General features: G+C 40.1%; 1 protein-coding gene across 9 annotated transcripts in view; it reads right to left on the bottom strand.

The window, feature by feature from the left end:
* CPEB3 (cytoplasmic polyadenylation element binding protein 3) overlaps positions 1-15,213 on the bottom strand; it is a 77,182-nt gene extending 61,969 nt beyond the window's left edge. For 4 of the 9 annotated variants that reach the window (XM_058028629.1, XM_058028630.1, XM_058028632.1 and 1 more), the window contains exons 1-2: positions 15,119-15,213; positions 6,265-7,178 (exon numbers count right to left, since the gene is read on the bottom strand). In XM_058028629.1, coding sequence (XP_057884612.1) covers positions 6,265-7,178; positions 15,119-15,176 — 972 coding nt within the window. In that variant the 5' untranslated portion in view covers positions 15,177-15,213. The other 5 variants (XM_058028636.1, XM_058028634.1, XM_058028635.1 and 2 more) reach the window with 5 other exon arrangements.
* Positions 15,214-15,226: the final 13 nt, after the last annotated feature.

Genomic DNA, 15,226 nt, shown 5'->3' with positions numbered 1-15,226 from the left:
TTATTGGGCTTTCCTCTGTAACCTGAAGCTTTGACACTGAAAGTGGAAGAGGGGAGGCCAGCTCAAATGAGAAGCCTCATTGAAAAGAATAATCAAAATTCAGGAGTAGGAAGAAATAGATGTTTGAAAGCAGCTGAACAATTCAAGGGTGGATAAAACAAAGAAAACGGGCCATGCCCACTGAAACCTATTGACAATGCTCTGTACACATAATTTTCATTAACTTTGTTAAATCAAGAACAAAGAACTATAGAGTTGATCAAAAGCTTCTTAACTTGGGTGATGAATCATGTGAAGGTTATCATTCTAACATGCAACAGAATCTGTGTTTTGCTCAAGTGGTACATTTAGACTCCAGGAATTTAAAAGAAAACTGTTGCAAATTCTCACAAACAGAAAAAATATTATTAGGAAGAGCAGGAGTAATTCTCCAGAATCTTGAATATGCACAGAGAAAAACATACACAGTTGAAGGAAAAGTTGGTATCAAAGAAATTAAATATTTTGCTTCTTTTTCTCTTCCCTGATGAAAAATTCTTAATTCCTGAGTATTTGCTATGTAGCGTGAACTGAATATTTTCACAGGAGCCAATTTGTTGTCTTCAATTTTTCATGCCTAACTTGAGATTCACACAAACAGCAAACTTAAGAGACTGCAGTGGATGTTCTGTGTTCAAAGACCTATTTTCTAAATATTTCAGGAAAAAAAAACTATGATTTTTTTAGGCTTCTCAGATTGAGCATTGAGAAGAAAATGAATTTCCCAAACTCTGTGCACCTTATTTACCTCTGCAGAACGAACTTCACATCATGCCTTCTAACACTGTTGTGACAATGCTGATCAGTATCTACCCTGATTGGCACAGTGCTTCTCTCCTATAAGATCTTAGAAAAATTGACAACTCTGTCTCTGGAATGAGCTTGAGAAACATGCAATAAAGGGACAAAGCCACTTTTCCACAACAAGGAGGAAAAGGGAGACATCAATTAATTGTGATTTACAAATCTACTCATAGCTTGTAGGAAGACAGAATCATATAACTGAAACTTAAGGAAATGAAAATGTTGACCAAGTCTGAACAAACACAAGCAAAGTTTCTGTGACTTTTCACAACGTGCATTTTTTAAATCCTAAAATTTACACAGAATAATAAAATAATTGCACAAATGAAGATCTAATTCAATGAACAAAAATTTTACATTCTTCTAACTACTGAGACAACTGCTTAGTACCAGCATGTGCAGCATTCTAACAACTGCTTAAAAGCAATCTTTTTGTGAAACATGGAAAAATTTGATTTAAAAAAATAATGAAACAGAACACGGCAGTGCTACCTAAATTTAGGTACACAACATATAAGATATCACAATAGCCAAAAAACTGTGAAGTCTAGAATAGAAGCAAAATTCAGATGTGTTCTGTTTAATGTAAGATCACTTTTGAACTTTAAACTAAACAGTACTATATTTTAGCTTCCCCTTAGTATACGTCTGCTAGAAATTACTCTTGAGTGACCTTCATGAAAGGAGAGCTATTTTGCCAACTGCTAACAAATGGAAATATTCATCATTCACTCAGCAAACAGTTTTTTTTCCTTGAAGAACCACTGGAACCTGAAAACACTACTTTTCCAGCTCTCTCTTCCTCTTACATTCCATTCACAAAAGCAGTCTAGGCAAATAGATGAAAACTGGGAGAGATGATCCAAGAGGGGAAATTGCAATATTAACTCCATGCTCTTCTCCTTCCCTTCTACTGTTCCTCTCAAAGACAGATAAATCCTCTATCAAATTTTTAGAACAGAATTGTTGATTCACTGTTTGATATTAATACTTCTAATGTTTTTAAGGAAGTCCTGTCTGTGTTCAGAGAACATCAGCTGCCTACTGAACTCAGACCTTTGCTCTACCTTCACTAACTCTGACAGATTAACCATGATTGATTACTTAAAAATCAAAATTCTGATCAATAAGCAATTAGTGCTCAATCATCATACTTTGAATATAAAAAGCCATGTGCTTTTTTTTGTACCATTACTATGTTTTAGTTAATTTGAACATGCAGACATTTACCATGCCAAGAAGCTAGAGCCCAGAATGAAATTTAGACTAAAGAAATATAGTGTTTTAAAAATTTATCTTTAAATAGACTTATTACATAGTTGCATTCAACTATTTCTCACTGAAAAAACCCTCTAGATTTAAAAAAGGTTTTTAAAATTAGTCACCAGAGTATATCAGTCAGTAAAACTTCTTTACTCATAAACACAGAACATTAATTGTTACACTCATGAATGATCCAATATTTGAACTCTACATTTATACAGATATATGCACTTATATTTAAACACAAACTCATTGCATGCTAGAATTGGCATTTTGTTTAAGCATGAAATATTGAAAATTCCTAAATTTAGCTTATAATTTTATCTGGTCCAGACTAATTCCAATTGAAAACAATGAAGAAAAAACACCAAAACCCTTGCCCAAAAATCCTCTCTCAGTCTCCCTGCAAAAGATAGCATGTTAAAACTATCTTTATACACAATAAACACCACCTTTTTTATTTCTGCTAGAGAAATATTTATCAGTAAAGCTGCCAAGAATGGTTTGATGCACGCCAGAATCTTCAGAGCACAAACTGCAATGCATTTTTTTTCTAAAGAACATTACTTGGAAAACAGCAAAACTCAGCACAGTTTCTGGAAAATTGTTACAGTGTTGCTATAATTAAAAACCCACAAGGTAGACATACTTAATTAGAATACCGGTGTGCAAACATTTAATTCCTTCTCCATCTTCCCTGCAAAGGGAATTTCTTATCCTTGCCTCCAAGGGTCTATTTCAGGCACTATCAATCCTCCTAACCCCACAAGCTGTGTCCCAATATCTTCACATGGCCAAGAGCCAAAAGAAATACACCATTTACCTGAGAGAAGAGAGGGGTGAGAGAAGCAGGAGATGCCAGCAGTTCTGCACAAGCCCCAGCACTCAGCTGGAAAATGGAGCCGAGGCAGAGCCGGGAGAGCGGCGGCCCAGGGACAATCAGCTAATGCCAGCCTGGGATGCCAGAGCTGAGGATCACCTCACACAACAGCAAACACCACTGCCTGCCACACCACAGCCACAGACCCTCACCTGAACCACTCAGAAGGCAAAAAACATTCAGGAGAACAAACTGGCCATGTGTTTGTATTTCCTCTCTGGCCTAGCTCCACACCTGTTCCCATGATCTCGTCTCCAGCTCTTACTTGCTACATTACATTTCATTCCAGACTGATCACTTTTTTACCTTTCCACTAGCAGCTTTGTATCTCCATTTTTAAAATACATACATTGCAATTGATTTTTCCCAGGAAGTGTATGAATGTAGTCTCCCTCAAAGTATTTTTAGTGGCCTTTCCACACCAATCACAAGGCAAACACCAGAGTTCCTACCAAGTTGTATTTAAATCTTCTGATATGTTCTGCAGCACAACTCCTTGGGACAGACACCAACTGGTTTTGACATACAAGATGCACTAGAGAATTACTCAAATTAAGGGATGAAAATATATAGCATATTGCTTTATATACGTGTCTTAAGAGAAATATTTTCAAATTCAACATTTTTTCCTAGAACAAGATATATCAATAGCTGAGTATCAACTATTTTCAAATATTACAGAGTCAGAACACAATCTCAGTTACAGATCTTTTCTGGTCAAAATTTGTGATGACTGCAAAGACCTGAACTACAAAATGGCCCTCCCTGATGTGAAACAGTGAACATATTAATAGTTTTCTTCTTTCTTAAAAAGCCTAATAATCCTAACATAAGATAACAGGTTAACACAAAGAACTTGCTAATGTGCATAAGTGTGTTGCTAGGAAGTTTACTGGAAGGTATTTCTAAAGTTGCTCAAAACCACACAGCTATGGAGGGTGGCAGATGTAAACGGATAAACCTGCCAGAACTACTTGATAGTGCTGACAAGCAGAACTTACTGTGTCAACATATTGCCCAATTTAGGGGTGGGGGGAAGAAGAAAAAAGACAACCAGAACCTTGGCAGCAAATATTAAATTCTTAATTTGAATTTCATTTTTATCAGTGCAACTAAACAGTCGCCTCCTACCAATACTATGGTTTCAAGATGTCTTTGGCATTTCGTTAAGTACAGCAGCAATCAACAGTAACCCAGACTACAATTTTTAATAAGCAAAATTCAGCAGCTTGTATTAAAGAAAAAAAAAGGAGCCTAATAGGGAAAAAAAAATACAAGTGTTCTGAGTCTCTGAAATCAGACTGTAATACCAGCTGGTGCTTAGAATAGCCTACGCATTTGCTTTCAGTTGAACATAAAAATACCAGGTTAAATCCACAGAGAAGAAAACAAGTTTCCAATTTACATATTGGCTAATAATTTAGCTTTTTTGAAACCCTAATTTCAAAATCAAAAGAACTTTTCCTTAAAAGCAGTTAGCTATATTTTCCTTGTGATGAGTAAATATCTGCCAGTTCAATTTGTGACAATTTACAGTCACAATAATAAAGTTCTGTATTCATTAAAGATGTATCTCACTAACCAAACCACAGAAATAAGACCATTTATTGTTGTTTTCACTACTAATTGAAATATACCAAGATTTGTAATGTCTTACATGTAGACAATTCAGAATACTTGTAAATTGAAACACATTTCTCGCTCCTAAAAAAATGACTGGGAGCTATTAGCTTTTATGGTGCTGTGCTCTGTGCAACATAGTATTTACAGCAGGCATATTGTGTCTAAAGTGTAATCTTCCTCCAGCCTTCAGTGCTTCAGAGACATTAACCAGCAGCTCACCAGAAGCCACCCCACCTTCATTTAGGGCAGCCAATAAAAAAATTGCAACTCTCCCTTTAAACAGAATGAAGCAGCAAAATGAAATTTCAGGGCTGACTATAAGATGTCCTCTTTGAATAGGTTTGGAAAGTGAATATATTTTACTTCAACAGTCTCCTAAAATAATGGGGGTGGGGATGCATTTGTTTGATTTCTTTTTTCACTGTGTTTCTAAAACTAAAGTGTCGATCTAAATGCTATTCTTAACAAACTGATAAGTTAAAGATGTTTGAGAGTTCGTATTTCTTGAGAAAACAACTACCTAAAGAGCAAGCCTATATGAATGATTTAACTGTATTTCAAAACAGAAAATTTTGACTTGTCGGACACCAAAACAGCTAACCTAGAAAAGGTCTGAGATTCACTTCACCTAGTATAGATATAACTGCAAGTGCAAGCTCTGCTTTTTTTCAACTTAAAATGGATTTCACACCATGACAGGTTTCATTCTGCATTAAAATTGCAAATCTTCCATTTGGCCCAGTTTCAGCTGCAATTGATCTGCTTTGTCGTCATAGATTTAAAAAAAAAAAACAGTGAAGGGCACTGCAGCTTTAAATATTTCAGAGCTATGTAGCTAGTAAATAGACTCCATTGCAATATGGCTCTGAAGGTCGTGTCCTATTGTCTCTTTTGCCTGCAAATATTCTGAACAGCATAAAATGGTTTATTTTATACAATACTTTCCTGCCATTTCTAAATCATGTCAATTGTATCAGGCATTTCCTTACTGGAAAGGACAGATACGCCACTCTTTCCACACACACCCACGCTGCTTCGAGATGTATTCAAAACGTCCACTGTGAATCTAACACAGGGTGGACGTGTTGGATGTACACAGCTTTTCATATGGACGCCTTATGTGAGCAGGCTCCCTGTTAAATCCCACCACAACATAAGGACAATTAGTTATTGCAGTGGTGATAAAATAATTAACTGAATTTCAGGTCAAGAAACATCTTTGGTTAAAATTAACAGCCCAGTTAGAAAACTGAACCAGCAATTTCAACATCTCAGCTTTCTCACATATGGGAGAATAGGAAAAAAAAAATTCTAACACAGCACCAAGGGAACATAGTCTGCCGAACCTGTTTTTCATGAAGGCTACTACCTTTCAGATGCTAAAAAAAGAGCAAAAAACAACAACAAAAATGGCCATACACCACATCTAACAATAAGTTACAAGAAAAATTAGATTTTAAACCTTAAGCTAGAATTGGAAATCTTCGTGTATGCACTCCCTAGGTTCAACCCTGCTTCTTTCACATAAGGTGACTATTTGGTGAAAATATGAGTTATGGAGATGCCACTCAGAACAGTAACACGAAACACAGCCCTACAAAAAATAGAAATCTGTAATAGCTGTCATCATGCAAAAGGTGTGTGTAGTCATTTACCTGAAAAGGCAACAGATTGTTGCCGTTGTCCGTCCTGAACGCGTTGTCTTCCATCCAGGATTTGGGGGTTAAGGGTGCAGCCCGTGGGAACTTCGGAGGGGCAATGACATTGCTGGAGAAGGGTTTTTTAAGGGGTGAAATGGGATTGAGGGGGGAGGGCACGCCGACTCCCACTCCCACGCCAACCCCCACTCCAACTGCCCTTCGAGGGTCCCTACCAGCCTGCAGCCCACCCCAAGGGTTGGAAGGTGTACTCCAAGCCGCGTTTTGATGGTTATTCCAGCTGGAGGAGGAAGAAGAAGAGGCAGAGGAGGAAGACGGTTTGCTGGTCATGATGGGCTGATGGCTGTAAGCAGCATTTCTCTGGGCGAAAGGTGCCTGGTTAGGACTCACAGGTGACCTCCGCTGCTGCTGCTGCTGCTGCTGAGCTTGCTGCTGCTGCTGCTGATGTTGGTGGTGTTGAGTCTGAGCTAGGCCAATCTGAGGTGAGAAAGTGCCACCAAATACAGGGTTGACATGGTGTGGAAAATTCTGGAAAAGCATTGTCCCATTGACTGGAGTAATCCCTTGGAAAAAGCTATCATCCACCGTGTTTGTGGTCCCCGTAGACCAGGTGCTGCCAAACGAGGGAGACAAGGAGGTGCCGGCTGCAGGTTCTTGTTGAGGCTGGTGAAAGCTCAAGCCAGGCAAAATGGGAGACTCCATCTGCATCTTCTCCTTGCTATTTTGGGAAGGAGCCGATGTGCCGATACTAGTCACTGCACTGTTGTCTTCTGGTTTGGGTGTCTCCGACGAGATGGGTGTAGAGGGGGCTTCTGCTGAGTTTGGATCTTGCTGCTGCTGCTGCTGCCGCTGCTGCTGGGGCTGGGCTTTGCTTTTGTCCATCAGTAAATCATCCTGCATGGTTTGCGCAGCTGAAACAGTAGGGGAAAAAACCACAAAGACAGATTATTAACATTGTCATTCATACCACAAGCCAGTCTGTTTTAATCATTTGCCGGCCAAAAATCTCGTCCTATCGCTAGTACTATGCTACAGCATATTGCAAGGCAAACCCGTAATCTTCCCCCTCCCCCATTTAGGAATATGTAACCTTTGATCGTGCTAGATTGCCCTTAAAATATTTTTTAAGATGCTTCACCCTTTTTGATGCCTTGTTTCCCTTCAGTCTAAATGAGAGATGTGCTTATAGGGCAGAGATATACAGCAATTTCGCCACGTCTCTTTTCTCTTACACCGGAACTCAGAGCTCTCACCCTGCAATGAGAAACTGATTCTGGTTCCTGTTTTTCCAAGCACCCTCCTCCTCCACCTCCTCCCCCTGGTTATTTGCATACGTCAATAAATACTGCTGCGTCCTTCAGCAAGGTTAAAAAGACACCAGTCTTCGCTCTTCTCCACCCCCTTTTCTATTAGGGGACCTTTAAAGGAGCCGGGTACCGATTTCCCTTAATTACCGAGCAAGCTGGCAGTGATTGGGGTTGATGGGAGCCCAGGCGCGCAGGGACGCTGGCTGATACGGGAGCGGCTCTCGCTCGCTGCACAATCGCTTCCTGCCGGCTCCGCCAGCCCGGGCGATGGCACCGCCGGGAGGGGGGCCGGGGGCGGGGACACTCCGCGTACAAAGCCACCGAGGGGTGTCACATTTGCCTTCGGTGACCTTACGATCTCTCCGCGTAAAACGCTATTTTACATCAAAGCAGTCCTTTACTTGAAGGTATAGCTATCTACTCGCTCTATTTATATACATACCCGCTCTATTTATACACATACATATGAAATCATCGGTGATTTCTCCATTAGAAAACCCTAAGGTCAAAATCAGCAGACCGGGGAGGTATTATTAGACTATGATCTTTCTAATGCTTTCAAATGAAATATAAAACCAGGGAAAATCGAAATTTTTACACTATAGACATGCTGCATGTTGAAAATCATCTTTAGATGCACCAGACAAAGACTAGTGATGCAAATTATTTGCTAAATCAATATATAAGCTTAAACTTCAGAAAGGAAATATATATGGAATGGTTGAGGCTTATATCTGTTAGAAAAGGTGTTCCATATGAAACAGGGCAGATCATATAATTTTATAATTATTTTGAGACCCAATAGTATTAATACAATACAGACATCAATGAACAGCAATTGTATGAAATTACATCAGGAACCTCCACATTTTGCAGGCTTTTCGTCAATTGATGAGATAATTCTAAATCTCAGAAGTATTTTAAATGAGCCCCAAATCACTTTAATTGAGTAACTATACCAAAGATGGCCATCGCTGAATATCTAACTGCATTGCTATTGAGTTAATCATATGACATTTACATTGCATTTTTTAGGATTGTTTTTGTATTGTAACAACGTAAAGCCAAATCAATTAACTGTTTAAGAAAGGTGGCAAAGTGTGAAACTGTCAGCACTGTCCTTTCTGACATCAAATGATCCAGGTGTACCTTGCATTTTTTGTTCTTTCCTTTAAATATTTTCTGAGGCATGCACACACATTTTAGTTAAAATGAATTCTAGGAGATGTTTCTGGTATCTAGTAAGCTCCTGCTACTGCTGCCCCTGATTTACCAGTTCAGTATGTAAAGGGAGCAGCAAGGCTTCCTGAGCAGACCATGCTGTGAGACCACATTAAGCTCCTAAGGACGGGGTAAACCATTGCATCTGTTCCAGGCAGCGCTGCTGCTGCTGCTGGGAGTGCAGAAAACCTTGCAAGGCGTTTTAAAGCAATACTGCAGTAAAGCACAATACACCAAGCTCTGTCTGTGTAACTTTCCATTAGCTTCGCTTCTGCCCACATCACTATTACTGCTCAGGCTACATAAAACTAATGATGACTCCACATCAGAGGCAGAAAAGGATTATGTGTATCCCTCTCCCCTGGGTCTGACCTATCAGTATAAAAATACATTTAGAGAGAAAAACATAGCAGCTGAAATGTTAAAATTCTGTCGTCAATAAAGTTATATTTAAATGAGTTAGTCACCAGGTTATCTATAGTGGCTAATACAGCAGTTGCTTCAAATATGTACCTTGACTTAGCTAGCTGGTTTTGAACTTTATCCTAAGGACTGTGATTCATATTCCCTTCCATATTGCTTCTTAAAGGCAAAAATCACTGCACCGTTCAACCCTCTTGTCAAGGTCAAGACCTTCCTTTAATGAATGAAGCCAGTCCAAATGAAAAAACACTGGTTAATAAGTGACTTTGACAGCCAGGCCAGCCACTGCCTAATGTGGGACTAGTATGCAGTACTCTTGATTATTTGGTTTAAGTATTTGTACAAATTTACAATCCAGTACAGGAAAATCTAAATCCCCACAGCAATACCAGATCCATTTGCATGCAAAAACCCACGCAGCCAACACAGAAATGGTTAAGGAACAGTTACCTTTGGATTTTCTGTATTTAAAGATCAACAAAAGGACAGTATATTTATTTTCTTCTTTCAGGTTTGGTATATGTCAAATAGTCGACCAAACAGGCAAGAGCACTTTGACAACTGGAAGCTTTCAGCGCATGCTCTCCCAAGGAATCATGGGGTTTGAAGTCTTACCACAGACAGCATTTCACTGCTGCTTCCTGAAAGGAAGAGAGCTCGAAAGGAAAAAAATATGTGCACACTCCCTCTTCCCAGGGAAAACTGCTGCAATCTGAATCATCAGCTCTGAGGAAATATCTGTCAGACTGAGCTGAAAGTGACTAACTAAATGTGAGCTTTTAAATAGTCTGATTTAGAAGCCCAGATCAATTCAGACCTATTCAGAACAACTGCTAGACAAAGAGTTCCAGTATTTCCACACTTCCCTTACAAACTCCTAGCATAATATATTAATTATAAGTTCATACCAGCTATAAAATTTACAGCTATTACAAGGGAAATTCTGCCACGTTGCTTAGCTGAAGAATATATTAAATAATCGTGTGTCATAATATAATTTCTAAATATATTCTGAAACTCAAACACAAATAGGTCAAGTATGAAAATTTTAAAAGAAATCAAAATCAGTACATAGGTGAAAAGTTGTACTATTTGAATAGTTTCCAATTTTCAAGTTACAACTTTTTTATTATGGAGTTGTTACTACACTGAAAATTCCACCAAAAAAAAAAAAAAAAAAAAAAAAAAAAAAGCAGCTGCTCAGAAGAAAATCAAGGTGCGAATGTTACTATTTAACATTCCCATTCCATCTATTCTATACATGGTGGTGCCACACTTCACCTCCCTCCCCTTCACTACTATCTACATATCTCCAGCCCTCACATCAATACACAGCCGGAGGAGTTTCTCTCATAAGATATTAATACAGTGATCATTAATGTAGGTTGGGTAAAATTTTCATAATTTCATTCACTGGCACTTGGTGCTCTGTTTTGCACTAGTCCGTGAATTATTCTGCTTATTTATTCTGGGTAATTCATAATACTAATTATTCAGACCAAACAGTAATGCTCATAAGGAAATACATCGTTGAAATCAGAAGTGTGAAAATAACAGTGTTTAATAAAAGTGCAGGCTGATTTTCCAAGGATGAAATATGCACAGCTTTGTGCATGAAAGAGAGATGACTAAAGCTGAGAAAGATAAATTAGGGCAGTTAAAAGTGAGCTGTCCTAACACTTACATCTCTGCTTTCTGCACTGTGTTTATGTTGGACTGGATGGTCTGCCTGCCCTAAATCAACTCTGTAATTAAGAGTTTCTCAACACTTGCTCTAACCTGTTTGCGCTACTCTGAATCATTAAAGGCAGCAAAGCTGTTTTCTTACAGCAATAGAAAACACTTAACCCTATGAACTGTCCCTCCTCTCACAGGGCTGGCTCTAGGCATTCCATGCCTCTCCTCTATGTCCCTATTTACTTGTGGGACATTGCTTTTCAGATGATTTGAGTATCCACGTGCAAGGGACCCTTTCTGTTGGTTCTTCCCAGGAGACAGTTTCACTTCATAGATCAATCATTAGGATAAGGAAAAGCACTCCAGGACCAAAGAAAATCAAGATATAAAGACAGTTTTTGATCAAGTAGCCACTAGAAGGAAACAATTTTTTTTCTGTTTCTAGCAACCAACTCCCTCATAACTGGAAGTTAAAAGATAGTAACGACAGCTGAATCAGAACACAAGAGCTTAATTCAATCTGACATATGAACTACTTGACTGGGGCCAGTTCCAAAGAAACAAATGTAAGAAAGGCCCAAAATAAGCCAAGCTACTTCAATTAACATTGTATAAGGTGTATTTTTATTTTAAGCAATTCATTATGAAGCAATTTAAGCTTCTTTAAGCCTCCTGTGACTAACAAACCATGCTAGGCTTTTTGAGAGAAAGTGACTATTCCAACTAGCTTGAAGGTTAAAATGAAGTGCCACAGTACTGAAAAAAACACAAGTTTTATTGTAGAAACATATTTTTGACTTATATTAGTTTCACTTTAGACTGCTTGAGGGCTACTTGAAAAAGACCTAACTGATCTAGTAATTTAATTTTACATATTACTATCATAGCAGATAACATTTAGATTTGCCAAAATATAGAATATTCCTATATTGCCAGGTTACTGAGCTTTGTTGTAAACAGCAAATAACTTCCACAGTTTTAATACTGCCAGGTCAGAAGGACCATATTAAGGTACAGCTCCTTCCCTATTTGTCCTCTTTTCCAGGCCTCCCTGGAACAGTCATATATACATACATATTTAATCTACTTCCATGTCATTCTTTCAGTACTTGCTTGTCAACTTCTTTATTAAGCTTAAATCTGTTTAAATTTGTTATCAACTCATTTCGTATTTTTTAAAGTTTATATTTTGTAGTAAATCCAATAGCCAATTTTAGGGCTCTATTTTGAGCCCTCAATAGCTTATATTTGGTGATTTTCATTAAGTTCTGTACTTGCCTTCGACTGTGCAGTTTTACTTAATTTACTTAAAATGGCTGCTACCTGCAGTCAGTGTCTGGGAGCTGAGCCTGGCAAAGCTCCAGGAGAGCAGCCACTCTCCCTCACTCTGCACTGGCCAAACAGAGCCTGCTCCCAGGAGAGTTCTCTGGGCTCAAATGCAGCCACTCACTGCCAGGGGCAGGTGAAAGATGGCAGAGTGAGGCAGAGTGCAGCCAACATCAGAGAAATGGAAGGAAGAAACAAAGAAGGATCTATTAAGGGATAACATAGGGAGCAATAGTTGAAAAATGAAAACAAAATGCAAGAGGCAATCTGAGATTTACAGTGGAAATTGTCAATGCAAAGAAGGAAGCATAAAGAACAAAAAGAAAAAAAAAAGAGAGAAAAGGGGGATGAGGGAGAATGAAGGAAGAGATTGTAGGGAGAATAAAGCAAGCATTTAAATAGAGCAGCTGCATATCCAGTCTTGTTAAGGAGAATAGAGAAGGATAAAATGACAATTCTTGCTCTGTCTAGGAATAAGGAAGTGGTTTTTGACAAATTTAAAACCAGTTAGTTATATATGTATTTTAGGATCGCACTTTGATTCTGGAAGGAGCAGAAAAGGAACATATACCCCAACCTGACCAACAATTTTCTCAAATCAGTTTTTGGATTTCAGAATCTTTATGCTATTTATGGAATGTTCAGGGGTCTACCACTATAGAATGCTTTGGGTTGTAAGAGACCTTCAAAGCTCCTCTAGTCCAACCTCCTTGCAATGAGGGATGTCTTCAACCAGATCAGGTTGCTTAACCTGACCTTAAATGTTTCCAGGCACAAGGAATCCACCCTCTCTCTGGACAGCCTGTGCCAGTGCTTTACCACCCTCATAGTAAAAGATGTGTTCCCTATGTTCAATCTAAATCTACCATCCTTTAGTTTGAAACCACTAAAGCTTGTCCAATTATGCTTTTATGTATTCTATTACATTAAAAAAAATAAATTAAAAATTGGAAAAAAAATTTAAAAAAAAAAGTCCAAACCTACCAAGTGTTCACTAATATTCAAGTTTTGTCCATTCCAGTCTTGTCATACCTTCATTTGCCAGTGGTAGAGCAAATTAGCCACCTTTGTTACAGATAGTTCTATAGCCTCAAATGGTAGCCAAGTGATCCTGGGTTCTAGCTCCATTTCTCCAGGTAAATATTCTTCACAGCTATTATTAGCCACTATGACCTTTATCATAAATGGCAGGCAACCAGCATATCCTTTCAACACCAAAGCAAAAATACAGAAACTGCACAAACCACATACTCCTAGAAATAAAACTGGCTTCCCTCTTGCAATTGTAACACTTGAGAATAAATATAAAAAATCTAAGCTAGGCTAGCCTAGCTGCTCAATGTACTGGCCAATAGGCATTGAGCTTAGTCCAGACCAAGAATAGGAACCAGAAACTCTTGGTATCCAATACTGCTCTTACATGCCACGGACAGCTGTAATTGGGACAGGGTGTATTAGGATCTCTTCCAGGAGGTCATGCCCATGTGGTTTACTCGGCTCACTGTACGTACATCCAACACTCCTCAGCAGTGGTAGCAACACTGAATTTTATGGTCCCAAAAATAAGAGCAAAATACATTTTCTGGGAGAGGATGTCGATGCCTTCTTCCTATCTGTTTCTATACCTCTTGTAAGAAACATTTACAACTCTGTAAATACTTCAGCATTCCTCTTTATGATATTTGTAGCAATTAGAAAATAAACACCACCCATACTATTATGCATATAATACTGCTTACAAGTCCAAGTACTTTACACACATTTTCACAACACTTTTCTTTCCCCAAAGGCTCTCAAAACCCAACTGATTTGTCCCTAGCTAAGGCAGCGCAGTCAAAGAATCCAGTATATTCCCTAAACTTGCCTTCCTATTCCACCTGATGTCTGTTGTCACGTACATGCAAAAGCTTGACCTCAGCCAAAAACAGCTCCAGGTTGATGCAGCTGCACAGCTGCACCCCGGGCTTGGCCCTGTAAATTACAACCTTGAACAGCAACTGCAGTGTAATTTACGCAAGGTAGAGGAACTAGTTTCATACAGCAAATAAGCACTACTCTTTAAAAATATAACATGAAAAGGGAAATGAAAAGTTGATTTTTACTAACAAATCTTTCCAAGAATCTGTCATGTCACAACAGCCTCTGAAAAACAGGCCATTGCCCTTGCTTCGGGAGCACGACGTGAGGCAGGAGACAAACACCCACGGTGGAGGTAATTGGAAAGGCAACTTCTTTCCAGATACTATCCACCTCTTTGCTCTAGAAAGGCTCTTCAGCTTCTAAATTTCCACTTTTCCAGATTGTGATGCTCTAAGTTGACTTCTTAACATACAACAAATTCCAAGATCACCTTAGAAGGATTTTTTTTTCCCATCTGGAAGTACACCAACAAAAAAGAGCTTTGCCATTACCACCGGCCGTGCCATCCCTCACCCCACTTGCACATAGAAACCAGTGGTCACCGGGCCTCCATCGAGCACCAAGTGCCACTTACAAGGGCGCTTGTCCTTGTCATCGACAACACCACCACTGAAACGGATTCATTTCCCTTCCGCCGTTCCAGCCACCGCCTTTCTGGGCAGCCCGGTCGGGGCTGGCACCGGGCAGGGTCCCCCCGCCCTGAGGGCAGGTCGGGGCCCGGCGGCCGAGCCGAGGCGGGGGCCGCCTGCACCTGTTCGGCAGGGGAGGGAACGGGAGATGCTCCTGCCCGAGGGGGTCCCTGCGGGAGCGGGGAGGAGGCACAGCAGGCGGCCCAGCCTCTCCTTCCTTCCCTCCCTTCCTCCCTCCACCCGTGAGCGGTCCCGGCCGGCGGCGGCGGGCGGCAGGAGGGGCGGCAGCCGCCGGGCGCGGACCTCCCCCCGCAGACCCCGCTCGGTCCCCCCGCCGCGCTCCCGTACCTGCCCCGCGCGCGGAGCCGGGCAGCGACTGCGCGACGGCGGCGGCGAGGAGAGACATGGGCAGGGCAGGGGGAGCGCCCCGCCGGACCTTTAAACCCGCGCCGGCGG

Source organism: Melospiza georgiana, chromosome 8 (genome assembly GCF_028018845.1).
Source record: "Melospiza georgiana isolate bMelGeo1 chromosome 8, bMelGeo1.pri, whole genome shotgun sequence".
NCBI lineage: Eukaryota > Metazoa > Chordata > Aves > Passeriformes > Passerellidae > Melospiza > Melospiza georgiana.
The sequence above is the reverse complement of the archived record's forward strand: the minus strand, read 5'-3'. Positions and strand labels throughout refer to the sequence as shown.